The sequence below is a fragment of the Rhineura floridana genome, chromosome 11, assembly GCF_030035675.1.
Source record: "Rhineura floridana isolate rRhiFlo1 chromosome 11, rRhiFlo1.hap2, whole genome shotgun sequence".
In the NCBI taxonomy this organism is placed as follows: domain Eukaryota; kingdom Metazoa; phylum Chordata; class Lepidosauria; order Squamata; family Rhineuridae; genus Rhineura; species Rhineura floridana.
The window spans coordinates 48708401-48730367 of NC_084490.1; the positions used below are offsets into that span (position 1 = coordinate 48708401).

A 21967-nucleotide genomic window follows, 5' to 3' on the forward strand; every position below is an offset into this window, starting at 1 on the left:
GAGCCGGCTCTGTGTACATCACTCAGTGACTCTCTGCTGAATATCTGAGCTGCCTTCAGTGTTGGACAGTATAATTTTGGAAGTGATGTGAAAAACTCTTTTGTCTGTAATGTCTGATCTGCGATGGCTATTTGTGTGATTGTTATTTCATACATGCAAGTCAGTTTCTGATGCTGAAGTCAAAGAGCGATCAACATGGATTTGTGAACTTGCCTAAAGACAATTTCAGTCATTCTCTAGGACTCTAATTCTACACTCAGCCACTCCAAATATCACCACCCATACTTCCAGAATTTTTATCCCAGCTATTGGCAAAGCCAAGAAAAATTATTACAAAGGAAGCTCTTCTCCAAGTCCAGAAGGTAAAGGGTTGCAGATGTTAGATTGTATTTTTGAAAAAGATGAACTACGCACTCAGAAGACAGCCATAAAAGAACTGGGAGGTATTTTATTAAAAATTATAATTAAAAATATGTACAAAGCAAAAAGAACAACCCATGAATTAAATTAATGAAAACAATATTACAAAGGCAACTCTGTGAGGTTTAAGAAGGCACTTGACAAGCCAATTTGAACGTACCTATTGTTCTATTCAAGAACCATGTCAGAAAGGAGCCTGTGCTTGCTGAGGTCTAGCACACAATGTGAATGATCAGTACCAGTCAGAACCAGAGCAAGGCATGCTAGCAGCCTGGTTCTTAAAGAGGCAAGGGTCTATGGGAAAAAGGTCAATGGCTTACATTTGGCCCCACAGGAAAATCAGTGGCAGTTATATAGATTGCTACTGTGTGTGTTTGTGCTAGTCTGAATAGCCAAGATCACTCGTTCCCAATATATTTGAAGTCACACTGGCACAGCTCAGGGTGAAATCAGAAGTGGACTCTGTGCTAGTCTTCTCCCATAACTTTCAAGGGAGATTTATTTCAAAGACTGCTCGCAGGGCTTTTCTAGAAGTGAAGTACCATGGGACAAAACACAGCGGCTTGGATTAGTTCAGAGGCAGTCATGCTCAGCCAATGAACTTTGGGGTGGTATTAAAAGTCCTACACAGGAGGTACTGAAGGTGGAACTTCCCCAGTCTTGCTGGAATTTTAAACAAGGACCTGGAGGGTGAGGTTCCTAAGCCAGGAATCTTGTTGGAACACCATCAGGGGTGCATCTGCCAGTTCCAGACAGCCTACTTCAACCCTGGTGGGTGCAAGGAATTAGAATGCCCCCTCACCTGCAGATGATGTAGGGATCACACCACTCATTCGAGCCTTTCTGTGAAAAAGAACACACTGTGTTAAAGGAGCCCTTCCTTGGCCTTTGCACAGGGACAGGTTGCAGATGGTTGCCAATACATTGTTCACATTCTCTAGGAAAGTCATGCCAGGATGTGCTTGCTCACTGCTGCCCCCTCCAGGATCCATGCAGCATGCACAAGAGTCCACCTATAAGCTTCAGAATTTGGAAACGTCAGTAAGAGCAAGGGGTGGAGTATGCCACGATTGTGCATGCAGGAGAATCGGGAACAAATCAACAAGGAGTCCTAACAACTCTCTCATTGTGCAGTACCTTCTGGGAGTTTCCTGAGCTCAGGAGCCAAGCTGAACATCATCTACAAGACAGATGACTAGACAAACACACATGGATGGAAGCAGAGGCGGCACACTGGAGACACAAAGAGGGGTCGGGGAGTGACAAAAATGCCAAACAGGAAGGGATGTGAAGGGATCCAAGAAGGAGGGAGTGGAAACAGAACTGCGCAACACAGTAGGGTGAAGGGTCCAGCCCTTCAGTCTTGCCATCAATAACCTTGGTCGGCTCTGTCGCCTTTTGATTTTGGCTCCTGCCACCACTGGGACAAAAATCCTTCTTCATAGTCACCCATCCCTTCAAACTCGGCATCCGATGGCAAGGCTGGTTCCTTCGTCTCCCCACCATCATCCACCTCTGCCTGAGAGAGGAAAAAAGAACAGGTTGCATGAAAAGAGAACAGCTCAAGAGTGCCAAGTGTGTGTTGTTTCCCAAGCTGCTCAGAAAAGGGCACAGAATTCAGTATTTAAAAAAAGATACCTCCCAAGTTTCTAGTCTATAAGGCTGTCAAAATAGGCTTAAAATTCACATGGGCATTGCTAGGTAAAATCTCAGAAACTTTAGCAAGGGGAAGAGAGGTTGGAACTGAGCCAACTACGAGTTGAGGGGTATATATTTTTCATTTATAACCCACATTATCTACAAATCAAGATTGCCAATAATTTTTTTAAAACATTGTATTGTGCCATGTTTCTGAAACCAGCACTTTCTGTATATAAAATAAAAACTCCGTCAGACACCTAAGATCATTCATATCTCCCAAGAGTCCTGTGGCATCTTAATGATTAACAGATGTACTACAATATGAGTAAAAGCCAAAGGAGTTGGCAGGTGTCCACTTCAATGGATGTGCAGACAGTGGAATCATGTGTGCATATGTATCCTGTATTAATCCTGTATTAACAGCGAACTCATTCTCCAAAATGGCACCACACAGACACAAGAGAGGGATCAGCAGGCTTGGGAAAGCCCCAAGGTTTGAAAAAATACTCCAAACAAACCCACCAACCCTTAAAAGGAAAAGGTCACCAATCAAGAACGACTATGTTCAGCAAGCACAGACTGGCCCGAAGTCATCCAGAGAGCTTTGCAGATGAACAAGGGTTTGAACCTGGTTTTCCCCAGTGCAACACTCTGGTGAGCATCACACTGGCTCTGGTCCCCAACCTCTCACCTCATCGTCTGCTTGGAGATACTGCCTGGCAAACTCCAAGAGTTTCTTCTGCGCAGATGTCTGGTTGTGATAGCGCAAGGCCTCCTGAGAGTAGGAGAGGGAAGACAAGAGTCAGTCATAGGAGGTGAAGGAGCAAAAACCTTGATGTGTCCTCATGTTGGAGCCAGCACTGATGCCGGCTGACAGGAGGCGTTATCCACCAAGGAGACATAGGCTTCAATTCTAGGAGACCTAGGAATGCAAACGCTTTTCTAGCTGCTCAGTTGCAGACGCTTTGGGCACGGTCGCACCCACAAGGAATCTGGATGTGTGAAGGCTGTGCATTTCCAGCCACTGAGCTGCAGCAGCAGTGTCCAATAGGAACATAGGAAACTGCCTTAGTGCAGAGAAAGGCCATTGGTCCACCTAGCTCTCTGGCAGTGGCTCTCCAGGGATTCAGATGGGGGACTTCCCCAGCCCTACCTAGAGATTGAACATGGAAACCTCTGCATATAAAGCAGGTGCCCATACCTGTGGCCCTTCTGCTGAAGACTTTGCATCAGAAAGATACCCAAGCAACAGACGTACACCCACTTCCCAAGGAGGTTTCTGTTTGGACACTACAACAGCAGTATCAGCATCACAGCAACTAAAAGGGAGAGGCCCTCTCACTTCCAGGTGGCATTTGGATGCTGTAATGTGGTGTGACCTTTCTCCCTGCCTTCAAATCCCATATTTTGGGGAAGGGCTTTGGCTGAGTGCATGAGCACCTACTTGCATGCAAAAGGTCCCAGGTTCAATCCCTGGCATCTCCAGGTAGGGCTGGGAATGTCTCCTTTTAGAATCTCTGGAGAGTTTCTACCAATCAGTATTGACAATACTAAGCTAGACAGACCAATGGTTTGTCTTCATATAAAGCAGCTTGTTTCCATTTTCCACAAGGCCTTTGGCTTAAATCCCTGTCTCCAACAGTAACGATTTGCCAAATGCATCCATTCACATTCATCCCCTGCTGTCCTTGCCTCTCTTTCACCCCCCCCTTAACTTCCCCACTCATATAACACTGAATGAGCTCCTAGTGGGCACAAACCTGTTTTATTAATATTATCCAAAGACTCTCCAATCTAGTGGTCAGAAAACTCTGTTTATTCCTTGATCACCACACAACTATGGAATCTGGTGCTGGACACAGAATCCAGTACCTCAGTTTAAATTTCAAAAGAAAGAAAGCTTCTAGATCTCATGACTTGAAAGTTTGGAGCCAACGGCTCGCAAAACCTCTGGAGCTACAGAGGGGCTAGTGGCTGTTGAAATCTAAATGTATATTTAGTTTGACACAACACACTACTCTTTAAGCCAGTGCGTATTCATGTCCTCACCGGCCGTGGGTTGAAGTCATCCTCTTCCAGGTGCCAACGCTCACGATAGAAGCGATAATAGACCAGGTTCTGCTGCATGACCTCGTCCCCAGGGTCAAAGAGCATGTAGCTGGCCACACTCTGTACTGCATTCTTGATATCATTCACTGTGCAGAGAACAATGCATCAAATTAGTGGGAGAACACTTTAGACACCATAGTCGCATCCACACCATAGATTTAGAGCACATTTAATGCAAATGGATTCTTCCCAAGAATCCTGGGAATTGTAGTTTACTCCTCATAGAGCTACAATTCCCAGCACCCTTAACAAACTACACTTCCCAGATTCTTTAGAGGAAAGCCACGTGCTTTATATGTGTGTTAAATGTGCTTTAAATATATGGTGCAGATGTGACCTATCTCCATGGTAAGAGCATGAATTATTATTGTTGTTGTTGTTATTATTATTATTATTATCATCTTTATTTATACCCCGCCCTTTTTCCAAACTGGAACTCAAGGCGGCTTCCAGATAAAAGTAAGTATATATCATTAAGAACATATACACATATAAAAATCAGCATTAAAACAGAATGAAACTATTAAGATGTTAAAACCAATTAGCCATACACTTAAAATACTGCAACCCAGTTTGAGAGCATGCAAGTAAAACAATAACATACAGTACCCTTTTCAATCACTACCCTTAAAGTCTTCAGTTCCAAAGGCCTGCCAGAAGAAAAAAGTCTTTAGCTGTCGATGGAAGGACTGCACAGAGGAGGCTATTCTTGCCTCCTTAGGGAGGGAGTTCCAGAGCCTAGGGGCAGCCACCGAAAAGGCCCTGTCTTGTGTCCCTGTGATGCATCCTTCCCTGGCTCTCCCTGTCAGGTTCCTACCTGCTCGTGGTTACTGCCTGTCTCTAGGCACCACCAGGGACTCCACCAGTCCGGACTGCTCTCTCTTATGATTTCTCTCCCCGCTCTAGCACAGATCTCAACAGATCCCCCTGCTAGGCAACCACCAGTAACGTCCCAATACTAGTATTCCCAGAGACTCTGAATACTGGTATTGTTATTCTCTTCACCGCTGCCACCATTTGTTACAGTTCCCCTTCAGCCTTGGTCATTACCTTACCCTCCCTTCTGGTCTGTGAAACCCCAGCCAAGGATCAGGCCTTTGGTAAACCAAATTAAGTATTTATTACAGATAACAAAGCTAACAAGATTAACAAGATTTCTTCTTAAGGCACATAAGCATATGGTTTTACTCAATACTAATCCGAACTCCACCTCCCTCCTTCTTCACTCTCTCCTGGCAAACAACTCTCTCAAACCCCACCAAGCAATCCACTCTTTCTCTTCTCCCCCCAGATTCCACAATTCACCACCTCACATTCACCCAGATTTACCTGTCATCCTTTCATTTATACTGTCAGCCATTTTAAACATTCAGCCAATCATCAAGCATTCTATTGCCCATTCACTCCCCCTCCTCTTTCACTTCTTACCATGTATACTCTAAACAACCAGTACTTACCATATATACACTAATATATAGGAACATCACAGTCCCCACCAGTCGCACTTGTGAAGGTGTTGGGATTGCCAGAAGGGTCCCTCCTGAAGATCTCAGGGCCCGGGCAGGTTCATATAGGGAGATACGGTCTGACAGATAGCCTGGACCTAAGCCGTATAGGGCTTTATAGGTCATCACCAGCACTTTGAATTGTGTCCGGAAACAGATTGGCAGCAGCAGGGGAGTTGTATGATCCCTGTTACCAGCCCCAGTTAACATTCTGGCTGCAGCTCGTTGCACCAACTGAAGTTTCCGAACAGTCTTCAGAGGCAGCCCCACGTAGAGCACGTTACAGTAGTCTAAGCAGGATTGTCACCGTGGCCAGATCAGACGACTCCAGGAACGGGCACAGTTGGCGCACTAGTCTTAACTGTGCAAAAGCACTCCTGGCCACCGCAGAAACCTGGACCTCCAGGTTTGAGTCCAGGAGCACACCCAAACTGTGAACCTGCGTCTTCAGAGGGAGTGTAACCCCGTCCAGCACAGGCTGAATCCCTATTCCCTGATCTGCCTTTCGACTGACTAGAAGCACCTCTGTCTTGTCTGGATTAAGCTTCAGCTTGTTCACCCTCATCCAGTCCACCACTGCTGTCAGACACTGGTTTAAAACAGAGACAGTTTCCTTGGAATTAGGTGGAAAGGAGAAATAGAGTTGGGTGTCATCTGCATACTGATAGCACCGAACCCCAAACCTCCGGACAACCTCTCCCAGCGGTTTCATGTAGATATTAAATAGCATGGGGGGAAAACTGAACCCTGAGGGACGCCACAGGCCAATGGCCGGGGGGTCAAACAGGAATCCCCCAGCACCACCTTCAGGGTTCACTCCTCCAGGAAGGAACGGAGCCATCGTAAAACGGTGTCCCCAAGTCCCATCCCGGCAAGGCGACCCAGAAGGATACCATGGTCGATGGTATCGAAAGCCACTGAGAGATCCAACAGAACCAATAGGGACACACTCCCCCTGTCCAATTCTCTGCGTAGGTCATCCACCAAGGCGACCAAAGCAGCTCATGACTACTTTTAAAGGGTGATTGGTGGGTATTTGCGATTTTGCTATTTCATATTGTTTTCATTGATTTATTGCATTTCTATTTTGTATTAATGTGCTGTGTACTGCTTAGGAGGGCTTTGGACCAAAAAGTGATATACAAATAAAACATAATGTAACATACACATCATTTTGAGGGGGAGGGGAAGAGAAGAGAAAGTAGCACAATAGTGCCCTATGAGCTAACTGGTATTCTGTGAACTAGATCTAGCCCCCAAAGCAAATTTAGCCCCCCCCGTTGGCCCTAGCAATATGTTATTCCAGGTGTACCAATCCCCCCCTTCCTTGTAAGGAAGCGAAGAAACAAGTCTGAGTATATAATGCCACTAAGATGTTATTGTACTGCCCTCTTGTGCCCATTACCTGAATAGGTAAATGAGGGCCAAGCTGCCTCTAGAGAGGATCTTCCAGGTGGTTATGTTCCTTCCTTCACCCTTCTGCTCCCCACCAATCACCTTACTCTACAAAAGCAAGAATGCTCTGAGCATGTGAACCCCTTTCTGCTAAATGATGCTAAACTTCATTATGATTAGCCAGCCAGCTCTTGCGGATGTCATTCATGTTTTTTTGGTAATACAGTGTTTTTATTATTATTATCTTTATTTATACCCCCCCATTTTTCCAAAACTGGAACTCTTAGTCTGTATACTGCCTCAAGATTTTAGATGAAAGTGCAACTTACAAATGTTTCAAATAAAAGAACGAAATAAATAGTACAGCATAACCATCCAGAACGGGGACAGATTGCGCCAGCTCTTGGTGTAGTATCTGAAATATATAGCGGCGGTGACTTCGCTTGTGCCTGCTTTTGAGACGGGCTCCCGCCTCAAAAGAAGCTTATTCAGATATAAATCAGTCAGAACATTTTTTTTTTTGACTGATGAAATTTCTCCCGGGCAGGGAGAAACGTAGAGATCAACCTCAAAAGCCTGTTTTTGTTGGGAGGACTGGATTTCATTAATTTATAAGAAAAGGTCCAGCCAGCAATGCCGGACGGACTTCCGAACAAGCTCTATCTGATTAATGCGATACGTTTATCTTTTCTTCAAAGAGAAAACGGACTAACAGGCAAGCACCCTTCTTTCTATTATTTTTTTTACTTGGTTTAAATTGTTGCAGCAAAAAGAGATTTGTCAAATGAATCAGCTTTAAAGAACTTCTGGGTGAGCTATAACTCTTCTCTGTTATTCACGAAATTAACAGCTTATCTCTGTTTCTATTGCAAAAAGCTGTCCTGGAAGTGCATTCTAAAGATATAAACAGAGGAGGGATTTCTATTCCGAGGAACATTATATTGTCTGGGACTATTCTATTTTTGGTCTATTTTATTTTGACGAATCTGCTTCTTCACGACGCCACTAACTGTTTTGATGCTGGGAACTAAATTTGTTTTGTGTTCTTGAACATAGAGAGATAAGGCAGGCTGCTCTGTTTATACTGTGATGTCATCAAGCCTGGAATATTAACCCAATTGTTGCTGAAATAAGAAGTGGTTCTTCTTTATTTTTGTTTTGTTTTGTTTTCGTGGTTTTAAAAATGGCAATCAAGAAAGTGGCTGAGAATCTGGAAGTAATTATGTTTCAGAAAATAATGGATGAGATTGAGATAACGAAACAAACCCTGCGACAGGGCAGTAAGGAGCTGAAAATTGAACTGAGCAAAATGACGCAGGAGCTTAAAGAAATAGGGGATCCTGTGAGAGAGGAGAATGAGATCAGAGATGAGAAAAGAAAAAATAAAGGGAAGATACAAGCCCTGGAGATTGGAACAAATGTGGAATTGGAAAAAGATCTGGAGTTTATGGATATTAGAAATAAAATCTACTGTTTGGAATTTAACATTATCTCTGAAGAAATTAATGAAGATATTAGAGATAAAGTTATCAATGGCTTGGATAATCTTCTGGACTGGAATGACGTGATGGAGCTTGATATAGAGAAAATCTATGGAATTAACTGCAGCCATGTGACAATGGAAAAACTCTCAAGAGATGTGCCAGTGCATTTCGTAAAAAAGAAGAACAGAGATATGACTTTACAACAATATTTCAGCAACACATTCAGAATTGATGGCAAGGAAATATTTGTGATAAAGGAAATTCCCATCAGACTCTTATTATATGACTATGGCTATGACAGCAAGATTATTATGGAATACTGATAATGGAAGATTGGACACTGAAATTACTGGACTTAACAGGACTATTGAAGATGGAAGATGGAATTAATATGGATAATGGAATAATGGCTATTGAAATTATTGGACCTAACAGATTTTGATGAGATGGATTAATCGATATGTTTATTTGGACTATGGTTATGACAATAAGATTATTATTATTATTAACGAGATGGATTAATCGACATGTTTATTTGGAGAAAAATTGATAGATATATTTCTTAAAGAATTGAAACCTCTCTTTGACTTTTTGTGGAAAGAATAAAGTAATGTTTATGAGATTTGATGATTAATTAAGATAACTACTGGAGGAAAGTGATTTTATAATATAATTTAAGAGACAGGATTGTTATATATTGTAGACCTATAACTGATTTGATCTGCGACAAATGGGAAGTCAACATTTTATTTTTTTGTTTAATCATTTTTGTTTTGTTTTGTTTTTTGTCTTTGAATGTTTTATGATTTTGTTTTGTATGTTTTATGAAAATTTGAATAAAAATTATTGTAAAAAAAAAATGAAATATATAGCGGCCACCAATAATATATTGTCACCTGCTCTGACTGGGGCAGGGAGAAAGGCTGCTTCTGAGAAGGGCCAGACAGCCAGAACCACCACTGACGTTGGCGAGGAGAGGGGGCTAACTCCATCAAGCCCCCTCCTGTGAGGATTCTAACTGCCATCAAGTCAACTGCCTGAGGGAAGAGTTGTGAGGGAGGAGCTACCCCGTCCTCCTGGCCTGGACATTGTCACCAGCTGTAGTCCTGGATCTTATCTGGGTGGGGTGGAGAAAGAGTGCTTTAGGGGAGGGACTGCTCTTTATCAAGGACCAGTCAGCCAGAACTGATATAACCATGTCGATAAGAACTGTAACGCAAATAACTGGTGCTCGAACTTCGTTTTCCGTCCCTTCTCTTGTTCCCTTTTTTCCTCGTGTGTCATGACTTTTTTGCATTGCGAGCTTGAGGGCGCGGACCTTCTCAGTACTGATTCTTGTAAGCTGCTCTGAGGGTCTTTTCATCTAAAGGGTGCCATAAATGCCATAATTAAATAGTGGCCATTCCTGCCATGAGCTAAGCTCAGCAGATGTGGCTGTACAGTTGCTTCATGATGGCTAAATCCTGGAACATGCAAGCCATAATATAAGAGTTCAGAATCACCTAAGGTTGGCAAGCAGACCCAGGATAGGCAGAAGGGCCTCTTCATGCAACCTGTAACTGACTACATTATTATTATTATTATTAATAATAAATAAATTAATTAAATAAATACATTTATATCCCGCCCCTCCTTCCAGTAGGAACCCAGGGCGGCAAACAAAAACACTGTAAAACATAAAATTCATAAAATTCTCAGTTACAGGATGTCATGATGGCCATTACCTGAGATGGCTTCTTTAAAAAGGTGAATTCGTGGAGAACAGATCTATCAATGGTGATTAGACCTGAAGTCTAAATGTTCAGAGAGACAGCATTCAATATACTAACAGCAAACACATTCTCAGAATGCCGCTTCTTATGTGGCCAAAACAAACATCATCCACATGTTCGGGGGAACCCACTGACTGCACAGGTACAGAAGAATCTTTAGGAAAAGGAATCCTAAAGACTGGGGAGGGTACCTCTAATGATGTCTAAGCCATTCTAATTATGACTAATGGGTGTAGTCATCCAGAGTCTCAGGGGTTTTTAGACCCCTTACCTTTTTTGAAACAGGGTCCCAGCAAGGATCTTTCCAGGATCTTATGAGCCAATCAGCATCAAAAAGAAGTGTGTTAACCACTGAGAAGAGTCTTCTAACAGGCTTCCATGTCCTTTCCTGCTGATTGGAGCCAATCAGAGTGAAAGGAGGTGAGTCAGCCACCAAGAACACTCTCCTCTTTCATGCTTTTTGGATCCTAAGGATGTCTGTTGTTGAGGGAGAAGGCACTAACAAGGACATTATTCTCAACCCCTCAAAAAGGGGTGAGGGGCATGGCTGTGACTAACATAAAGGAACCCTGCACTTCTACTTTTGCCACTACACAACTGATGACTAAGCATTTCAGCGACCATGAAATGACGACTAACTGACAATGTGGAGAGAGGGAGGGGGAAAAACCAGAAAACCAAGGGATGCAGGGAGGGGGAATGGGATGCAGTAACCTAGAAGAGGGCACGGCTGACTGGAACAGCAAACAGGAGTACTCCATATCATAACATTTTGTTGCTGATCCCACTCATGACTAACAATGGTGGCTAGTTCTGAATCTAGCAGAAAAGGTCTCTTAGGTTTCTTGCCAGCTGGACTTATGAAAAGCATTCCTGGCAGACGCCTCAATCTGTTTGTCTGACTGTCATAAGCTGAATGAGAACTAAGCATGCTCCATGGATGCAGAATGTGGACTAAGTGTTTGTGTGTGTGTGTGGGGGGGAGAAGAACAGAAAAGAGGGGGAATAAAATGAAATGGGGGATCCTGGAAGAGAGCATGAATGGACAGCACCCTGAACAGGAACGCTCCACATAGCAACATTTTGAACACTTGCATCCTTCAATATTAGATGCTGGGAACAAACCACAAGAGAGGGCTGTTACTTGCATGCTCAGCTCACAAACATTGCAGAAGCATCTGGCTGGACACTACCGAGAACAGAAAGCTGGACAGTGGTCTCATTCAGCCAGGCTCTTCCTAGGTTTTTAATGCAAAGCTTAGTTCCCTCCAGACGTGCATAACATAATGGAATAACTTAGCCTTCTAACAATCAGAGACAGAATTATGTGTTCAATAAATGAAAAGAGTTACCAACTATATATATATATATATATATATATATATATATATATATATATATATATATATATATATATATATATAAATATATATTATACAGCCACAAGAGTGGCTGTATACTGTAGTCAGCATGGCTTTTTTGCATTTCCCAATGTTAAGTTGAAAACACCCTCCATGCCATTCTGACGCTTCCCATAAGCTCATTTCAAAACAAAACTTTACAAAACTTATAGTCCTGAACTCAGAAACGCTTGCTTAACAACCCTCAAATAGTTCATGGTGATACATAAAACAGTCAGAGAGAACAGGGAGTTCAACGTGTAAAGAGAGAGAGAGAAAAATCAGACCACTTTTGGACTTTTTTCTGTAAGAGTTCTCATAATCTGTTGAAATTAATTAAAAATCAGCCAGGTTCACAGACTACTTGTAATCCTATTACTGACCTTGCTCCATGTTCTGACCTTCATCTTCTGTAGTTTAAAAGTGAAAAAAAATGCCTGGCTGATTTTTAATTAATTTAAGAAATTTTGCATTGAAGTCTACTATAACGTCGGGCATGCTCAGTAAGAACCAACTGTCCGTGTTCTAAAAGACAGACTCACAGCTGCTGGGCTTGCCTAATCAGGGGGCCACACCCACACCAGACTTTGATTTCACTTGAGACAGTCATGGCTTCTCCCAAAGAATCCTGGGAAGTGTAGTTTGTGCAGGGTGCTGAGAGGAGACTCATATTCCCCTGACAGAGCTCCAGTGGCCAGAGTGGTTTAACAGTCAGCCACTCTAATTGAAGGTCTGTGAGGGGAACAGGGCATCTCCTAGCAACTCTCAGCACCCTTCATTAACTATACTTCCCAGGATTCTTTGGGAGAAGCCATGACTGTGTAAACTGAAACAAAGGTCTGGTGTGGATGTGGCCAGGGACAGCTTTGGTTTAAATTTGGCTGGGAGGCTACGTGTGCCTGTTGTAGAATAATAAAAAGGTGGGGGAAACCCTAAAAAAGAAAGACACAGTTCACAATGTTTTCCTTTTGGAAAGGAAAGGTGCTTTCCCTCTGCCCAGTGTCCACTCATGCAATCTCCTCCTCTCCCCTCCCCCTTCTTCCCATCCTCTCCCCTCCCTGCCCTCCCCCCCATGCCTCTTCCCCAGGTCAGTTTCACCTATCCTAAGCATGATTGCATGGGAGTAAATCCCACTGAACTCAATAAACAAGCAAATGATCAAACCTTCTCCCCTCCCCCTCCTCCCCTGCCTACCCTCGGTGGTCAGTTTCACCTATCCTAAGCATGATTGCAGGGCAGTAAATCCCACTGAACTCAATAAACATGCAAATGATCAATCCATTCTCAGCAAACTTGCACACGATCCCATTTCTTTCCTCCCAGATTAAAAAGCAGAAAAATTCACTAATAGGGAAAAAACCTTGCGGTTTAAGAACGTACCTATAGCCAACAGCTAGAAGTGGCTAGCATCTAATACCAGAGAAGAGAAAAAGAAGGCGGAACCCCCCAAATGCTAGAAAAATAGCTTGGGCTTGGATTATAAATAAAATATTTTTTCTAGCATTTGGGGGTTCTCCCCTTCTCGTACCTATAGCCAACAGATATTTCTATCAAACTTTAAAAAGCAGGAAAATTGGGTAGCTATAGTGAATGCACTAGGGGAGCAGGAGATCTGACCTCCTCTCTGAGATATTGTACTGCCCTACAAATTTGTAAAAATGCAAACACAATTTGGGTTGGTCTTTCACAGTCCAATCCACTTCCTGTGTAGCTTGGAAGAATTTGGTAACATGTGCCTCTTCTTAAACAGCAAGTTTTTTTGCCTATTAGTGAATATTTCTATATTTTGTTGGAATATATTTTTCGCTCAAATATATTTGGCTTGCATCCCCCTCCTTTAACTTATGTGGTTTTTTGTTTTCATTTTAACAACTTCTAAGTTGATTGGTTGTTTGATTTATATTTCTTGATTGGGAGATATGGTTTTGTTTTGCACCCCCCTGTATGAAAGGTCGGAGGAGGGGGGAGAGGGACTGCAGTCTTCCTCAGTGAACAATGCCCATTGGTTGAACAGAAGAGGATTTAGCACACTAATTTTGCACTGCGAACAGGTCTAAGAGATTGGGGTGCCATAATGGGTGGGGGATCTGCAGTTCTAATTCTCCCACAGAGTTTGGAGTTTGGTCAATTTGGTGGATTTTTTTACCCTGTGCTATGCTGGTGACATTCTGTTGCTTGGAGGTATACAGAACAGTGAAACTCTGTCAAGAGGGTGGGGGAAAAGGGCATGTCAGCCAAACCCCAAACCAGAAAATTCTGCAACAACCCCTCTGTTATTTGCCAGCCACCCAGATACCCTCTCCTGAATCAATACCCCTCCCCTCAGGACTTACGCTTGTAGTATGCAAACTGAAGGTAGTGATACATTGTAGCCACAAACTTCTCCACAAAATAGCCGCCTACATTTGGAATCAGGTCAGTCTCACAATCCACTTTGCACTGCAGGACCTCGACAAAGTGATCTGGACAGAAGGATGGCGGGGGGGGGGAGTTTGGGAGAGAAGAAAGGAATAACAAAGGTAAACATCTGTATTGACTGGCGGTTGCCAGATAGTTTCAGAGATTATCACCTTCTGTAACCATTTGTGGTATTGCCTTTTGCAGCCTGATCCTCTGTGTGTTTACTCAGACATAACTTTCAGTTTGTTCAACAGTTCCTTGTGTGCGCAGCTTTCATATCTTCCTGACTTGTCTGGAAGTCGGAGTATACTTCCCCATCCCCAGTGTTTCCTGGGATACATCTGGGTTTGGCTCCCACGAAATCTAGCTTTCTCAAAGGATTGAGCAAGCTGGGACATCACATTAAACCATAGTTTAATACGACAAAAGTGAGCCAAGGTGAGCTTTGGGCTTGCATGCTCCCTACCTTCTTGGGCACCAATGGTCTGATTCACTATAAGGCAGTTTCTTGTGTTATTACGGAGTCCAACAACATCTGGAGGGCCACAGGTTCCCCACCCCTGATGTTCAGCCCAGTTCTCCTCGATGCTTCTCCATACAGTCTCACACAAACGAGGAAGGCCCATGCAAAGTCCTTCTGTGTGTATAGAGGTGTTGGGGCCATTTCTTCCTTCTGAGGCAGCTCCTTATGCTGCATGGGATGTTGCGCCAGAGAAGATCTGACTTTTTGTATGTGCGTGTATGGTGGGAGTCACTGGGAGGCCACATTCACATTGGCCAACCTGCAGAAGCACTTTATTTAAGTATTGCTACTTCATATCTGCTTCTCCGAAAACAATCCACAGTTGTAAGGGGATGGTGTTAACCCTATACGGTTTCGGCCCAGTTTATCTGAAGGAACGCCTCCAGTATCACCAATTATGCCGCCAGACAAGATCAGCCTCACAAAACCTTCTCTCGGTCCCACCAGTCAAAACAGCTAGGCTGGTGCGGACCAGAGAGAGGGCATATTCGATTGTGGCCCCCACCCTCTGGAATTCACTTCCTTTTGACCTTCAACATGCCCCCTCCCTGATGGGTTTTCGCCGAGCCTTAAAGACCTGGCTTTTCAGGCAGGCCTATAAGATTTCTGGGGTAGATTAGTTTTTTGATGTATTAATCGAAGGATGTTTTTAGATTAATTGTTGATTGTGGTTTTGATTTGTATATTGTATTTTATATTGTTGTACGTCGCCTAGAGTGTCCGTTAGTTCGGACAGATAGGCGACTAACAAATAAAATTTTATTATTATTATTATTATTATTATTATTATTATTAAGGGGGGATGGTTGAAAGAGATGGGGAGGAGTAAGACTAAATAGTACCTTAATATATATATATAGTACTTCATTCATAATATATATATTACGAATGAAGTAATTCCGCTGCAGTTTCTCTCCTAGCATTCTCTGTGCCATGTGTTGAATGTTGCTTTGTTTTATCCAAAAAAACAACTAAAAACCAGCAGAAATTTTGCCACATACTACAGATTTGACATATGAAACTACATGCCACCAGAAACAGCCACCAGGATAACAAGAGTTCAGAACAGAACAAGGAGGGATGGTCGTGCCTCCCTGAGCAATGGCTGATCTGCCCTCGGTGACCTTTATCTGCTGTGATGGCTGCCACTATTGCCCTTACCGTCAATGGCTATCCCTTCCCCCACGTCCTCACCTGCAATGGCGGGGTAGAAGTCCTTAAATTCACGGAGCTCGTAGCTGCCTTCACAGCCAGCCAGGCAGTTCTCGTAGGCCTTGTAGTAATCAGACAGTGCATGCTCCATGTCTGCAATGCTGCTCCGGAAATCTCCACTGTTATACAGTTTCACCGCTCGTACAAAAACAGTCTGAAAACAGGGAGGAGGAAGATGCCAGGTCAGGTTGAACAAAGAAGCCCACAAACTTGAAATTTTAAAAAAGGAACATCATATGGGGTAAAGTCCAACTGGTCATCAAGCCTGGCATTTCTATTTTTTAAATTTAAAATATTTTAGGCTGTCTTTTTTAAGGGTAAAAGCCTTCTCAAGGTGGCTTCCAAGAGAAAAACATTAATTAATCAATCAATAATTTCCTATGAAACATTTCAAAGTGGTCTACAATATATACAACACCATTAACAAAACCAGTGATAAACAAGAAAATAACAGTTGGAACCAAAAATACTAACACTTGGTAACAAAATGCAACTAAAACCAGCAACAGCTCAACAACATCAGTGGTACATGCTCTGGTAACCTCACGTTTGGATTACTGTAATGCGCTTTACGTAGGGCTACCTTTGAAGACAGTTCGGAAGCTACAACTAGTGCAAAATGCGGCGGCCAGATTGCTGACAAGGACCAAGCGGTCCGAGCATATAACACCTGTTCTGGCCAGCTTGCACTGGTTGCCAATATGTTTCCGGGCTAGATTCAAAGTGTTGGTATTAACCTATAAAGCCTTATACGGTGCGGGACCACGATACCTTGCGGAACGCCTCTTCCGATATGAACCGGCCCGTGCACTACGTTCTGCTACGAAGGCCCTCCTCCGGGTTCCAACTCACAGGGAGGCCCGGAGGGTGATGACAAGATCTAGGGCCTTCTCAGTGGTGGCCCCCGAACTATGGAACAGTCTCCCTGAGGAAGTACGCCTGGCGCCGACTCTGCTCTCCTTCCGGCGCCAGGTCAAAACCTTCCTATTCTCTGAAGCATTTTAAGTTACACTGATTTAATTTTAAAAATGTTTATTGTGTTGGATTGTTGCTTGTATTTTAGTATTGTTTTGTTATTTATTGTATTTTTATGCTGTTTTATGTTCACCGCCCAGAGAGCTATTGCTAGTCGGGCGGTATATAAATTTAATAAATAAATAAATATAAATAAACATAACCCATTCCAAAACAGCAGCACTGGTTGCCAGCTTGTTTCTGGACCCAATTCAAGGTGCTCACACTAGTGTTAAAATGAAATGAGTTGGGCCTGAAGTATTTGAAATATCTCCTTCCCTAGAGACCCCCTCAGGTGTTAAGATCAACAGAAGGGTCTCTCTTGGTAGTTTCACCACCCTTGGAAGTTTGTGGGATGGCAACCCATGAGCTCCCTGTTCAATATTCTGGCCCTCTGCACACAAATAATGTGCCAAGAGGGCTAATGAGGCCTGTCAGACCCTAGATGGCAAGATGGTGTTCATCAGATTCCCATTTCTCAGAGGTTTTTTTTTTTTTTTTTAAATTGTGGGTTCCTCAAAAAGTGCTGTTCCCAATTTTTTCTTATTAACTCTGCTTACTTGGCCCATGGTTACTTTTCTAAGTGTTGGAAAAAGACAGATTATCGTTAATATAAAGAGATATAAGGTGAAAAAATCATTTATGAAATGAAACATCTTTGTCCAATATTAAACTGCCTTCTGTGAGTCTACCACTTTGGGGGTGAGGGGGCAAGGAACTTTCTCTTGGTTTTTTCATGTCTAACACTTTCTTTCTCTGTGTCTCCCTATTTTGTTCATTTTCCAGATAGATAAACACAATTGATTTGTGCAGCTTACGGTGCTAGCAGAAACCAACAGACCAAGCCTCCATAACAATGGAAGTCGGCGATCTGGCACACAAACACTGATTTCCCCCACCCTTGAACATCCAAACCATTGAAGACAAGGATGTGCCTCTGGGTGTTATTGGACGCCTACTCCTATCAGATGTAGCCAGCATGGCTACTGGCCAGGGATGATGGGAGCTGGAGACCAGCAACATCTGGAAGGCCGCAGGTTCACCACTCTGCTTTAAGGCTTCTGGCTATGGTCCCACCATTCCAGGAAATCAGCTCCCTCTTTCTTCAGCCTCCCAAACTTCCACATGCACCCCCCTTTCTCCATTCACCTCATATGGCTGTGCTTCCAAGTCTATGAGGTATTCGTCCACATCCACCATAGTTTTGTAATAATTCAGGTACTTCTGGGTCATCTCATGCTTGGGGTTCTTCTGCAGGAACGTATGTGCGGCCGACACAGCTTTTTCAATCTTATTTGCCTAGGAAAATAATACAGAAATCATTTTCAACCTTTTCACAGCCAGGTCTCTAACATGCATTTGGGGACCTGCTTCATGCCTGTTCTGCAGTGCTTTTGCCAGCCTGCAACTATATCCATGAACTATGATAATGCCTCTGGCTTGTCTAGATGAAGTGAGTGAGTACAGAAAGAGTGGCTGCGTTCAGACATGGGGTGTATTGTGTTATTTTTCTTGACTATAATGCTAGCACTTCTGTCCCAATTTCTTCTGTTCCTTTCACACTGCACTACCTGTTGCATCATAGAACTGTGGTTTGTTTCACCAATATATTACCATGTTGCACTAAATTTCATTCACGCCAGTAGGCGTGGTGTGACACAACAACATCAGGTGTACCATCCTCTCCACCCTTTATATATATACACACAGTTCTGTATGCCAGAATATTGCCCCGTATTTTGTTACATGAGTGGCGGTCACATGATCCCAAGAAAACCATGGGGAAAATACAGTGCCAAACTTCTGTGATTTTCTGGGTTAACAGGGTTGCAGACAGATTTTTTCTGGAAGCAATTCACATAGAAATGAGCATTAAACTTTCACTTAATTCCACTAAATTTCCAGAAGTGGCTTTTGTGTTGTGTGAAAGATCACATAAAATGTGAAAAGTGACAGGTAAGGAAGCGCTGTAATAAAGTGCTGCTTGAATGCAGCCACTTTTGCAAGGCTGGAATATTACATCTGTTTTTCTGCTACTTTTGCCTCTGGCCATACCCATCAATGCATGCAATCCCCGGAATGTGGCCCATGCGGTCCTTGGACAGAAAAAAGTTCTTGACCTCTGCTACATATAATGGAACAAGGTACAGGGACTCAGGGGCTGGGATTCTGGGACTCAGATTCCCAGGGTGAGTATAACGTCATGGATGACACAGCATATAAGAATGTAGATGCAATGCTTGCGCCTTAATCGGGGTGGACAGATCACATTATGAAAGTATGCACATGCCCCATCACATGTGAAAATCTACACGTAGCATGCCTACTTAGAGCATTCAAATGCAAGACTTGCCCCAATACCCCACTGAGCTACATGTCTGGGAACAGTGAGACTGGCCCAAAGAATCCTAAGGCTGCAATCCTACATAGGCTGTCCTGAGAGTCCAATTAATTCAGTGGGACTTACCTCTAGGTAAACATACACAGGATTGCACTGCAAGTATTCAGTCCTAATCACACATACATGGAGATTAGAAGGTCCCAATTAAATCAGTAGGATTTGCTTATACCCAAATATATTCATTAATAGGCAAAAACCCTTGCGGTTTAAGAATGTACCTACAGCCAACAGATATTTCTATCAAACATTTCAAAGCAGGAAAATTGGGTGGCTATAGTGAATGCACCAGGGGAGCAGGAGACCTGACCTCCTCTCTGAGATATTGTACTCTACAAATTTGTAAAAATGCAAACACAATTTGGGTTGGTCTTTAACAGTCCAATCCACTTCCTGTGTAGCTTGGAAGAGTTTGGTATCATGTGCCTCTGAGCATATCGTGAGTTGTGGCAACACTTGCAATCAGCCCAGGTAAAAGAAACAAGACATGTGCTGTGCTGGCTATAGTATACAGCCACTCTTGTGGCTGTATAATTCTGGGTTTGGAAATTAGATTTATTTCAATAAATTCAGGCTCCATCAGCTCAGTCCGCCAAGAAGTTTTTCCACACTGAAATGAGTGGAAGCCAAGAAAGATGTCAATTGAAGCTGGGTTTATTCAGCAGACCTTCCTGATGGATTGCGCTCCAAATCCTCTTTGTCAGATTTTAGCCCTAGAACATTTTATGCAGGGGCCCAGTCCTGGAACATGCAACCGAGTAATAATGAGTGCAATTCTGAGCTTGTGTAGAATTCCTTTTTCTCCTTCTCACCAATACTTTACTGCTGTTAGTTTCCCTCCATACACCAGGCTTATAGGGGATGCCAGGCTAGCATCATGTGCGGCCCACCAAACTGAACACAGCCCATCAGCCACATGGTAGGCTGGCATCACGTGTGATCCGCCAAGCTGAATGCAGTTTGTCAGCCCCATGTGGCTCACCAGAAGTTTTGATAAATTGCCTGGATTTGGTGCCTACTTGAAACTGCAAAAATAGTGGGGTTGTCAAGCAAGAGACAAGAGCCAAAATACACAGATGATTGGTCACAAATTGTGTAGTTCTGGAGTAGGCCTATTAGACTGGAGTGTTTAATAGTTCAGTTTGACCTTTATCACCTCTTCCTCTTTTTAAAATAAATTAAGCATTCTGTACAAACCTACTCATGACCATCTTCAACTAGTACCAACAATCAGGGAGAAGATTCTCATCACTGATTAAGTCCAAGTCATTTCCACCATGTTACTGATGTGAGCCTACCCAGGCAGGTCTGGGTACTCGTTTGTAACAGCCGTGCACAAGGCTCTTTGTCAGGGTTGGTGGGGGCGGAGTCGTCCAGATACTGTCAGATTCTACCTCCCATCAGTTTCAGCCAGCATGGCCAATGGTCAGGGATGATGAGGGGTTGCCGTCCAACAACATCTAGAGGGCTACAGATTCTCCATCCCTACTCTACCCATTCCATTGTCATATCATGCAAATTCAGAATTGGGTATTACATTCAGAATTCAACATTCCTTCCTTCTACTAAGTTTCTAGTCCTTAAGATTGTAAAATTAAACTTAAAAGTGTGGACAATGTCTGGTGCAATCTGAGAAGCCAGAGAAGAGGCTTTATTACTGAAAGACGTGCTCTATCTCTGTCACTGGTTTCTAAGATCTCACCAGATAATACTCAAATATCTTTATGCCTATATTTTGAGCTACACAGGCCAGAAATCTGCTCTTTACTTTTAGGGGGGGTGGGAAGGAGAAAAAGAGGAAAGCTGACATTCTTAAAATGTTACACGCTTCATGATCATAATAGTGTTATCATGGAACAGAACCATTATCTTGAACAAAAGTGTCCCCCTCTCAGATCATGTAGATGAATAAAAGCACAATGAAACTTAAGACACCCTATAAAAATTAAGTTATATAAAAAAAAGAGATAATGGCATGCATACATACATGCTCAGGGGAAAACAATCCCTACAATATGACTTTTTAAAAGCTGACTTCTGGACCCATTAAACTGAAAGCCCCGAGTCATCAGTACAGATCTGTCAGGTTTATTTATTTATTTATTTATTTATTTATTTATTAAATTTATATACCGCCCGACTAGCGATAGCCATTCGAGTCATCCATCCATTGCCAGCATTTGCAGTTTACTCTAGGAGTCCTAGAAAAACATTTTCCTCTGACACTTGCATTCTCTCTAAAGTTTCTCTAACCTCTGCTAATGTCTGCTGTTCTCATCGTGGCGTCAAATGCCAGGATGCCAACTGTGGGAAATCAGACTCATCACTGGGTACATCTCATTTGTTCCAGGGTGAAGCAAGGAGCTACATATTCAGGGTGAAGGATAGCACAGGGACAGGGTACTATCTGCTGGCTTCCTGGGATTCTTCTTCAGACTATTCAGTGCTGCTGAGAAGCCACATGTGGATTTTAAAACCTTTTTTTGTTTTTGTTTTAGTCCTTGCCTGTCTGAAATAGCACTCTAGCACTCACATTTGAAACAGTGATCTTTGTAAATTGTCTAGTGCAAGATTTGCTTAAGAGAAAGTTTCTAAAGTCTTATGGAAACTTGATTTTTTAAAAACAAATCTTAGAAAACAGAAATGCTTCTATTGGAAGCATACCAGATTCTGCAATGGGCATTTATGGCATTG

General features: G+C 42.9%; 1 protein-coding gene across 1 annotated transcript in view; it reads right to left on the reverse strand.

The window, feature by feature from the left end:
- Positions 1-435: 435 nt before the first annotated feature.
- The window catches only part of P3H4 (prolyl 3-hydroxylase family member 4 (inactive)), a 31835-nt gene continuing 10303 nt past the window's right edge, over positions 436-21967 (reverse strand). The window contains exons 2-8 of the mRNA XM_061590016.1: positions 18025-18174; positions 15844-16015; positions 14060-14188; positions 4111-4256; positions 2753-2836; positions 1798-1939; positions 436-1263 (exon numbers count right to left, since the gene is read on the reverse strand). Coding sequence (XP_061446000.1) covers positions 1250-1263; positions 1798-1939; positions 2753-2836; positions 4111-4256; positions 14060-14188; positions 15844-16015; positions 18025-18174 — 837 coding nt within the window. The 3' untranslated portion in view covers positions 436-1249. The remainder of the gene's footprint in view (positions 1264-1797; positions 1940-2752; positions 2837-4110; positions 4257-14059; positions 14189-15843; positions 16016-18024; positions 18175-21967) is intronic.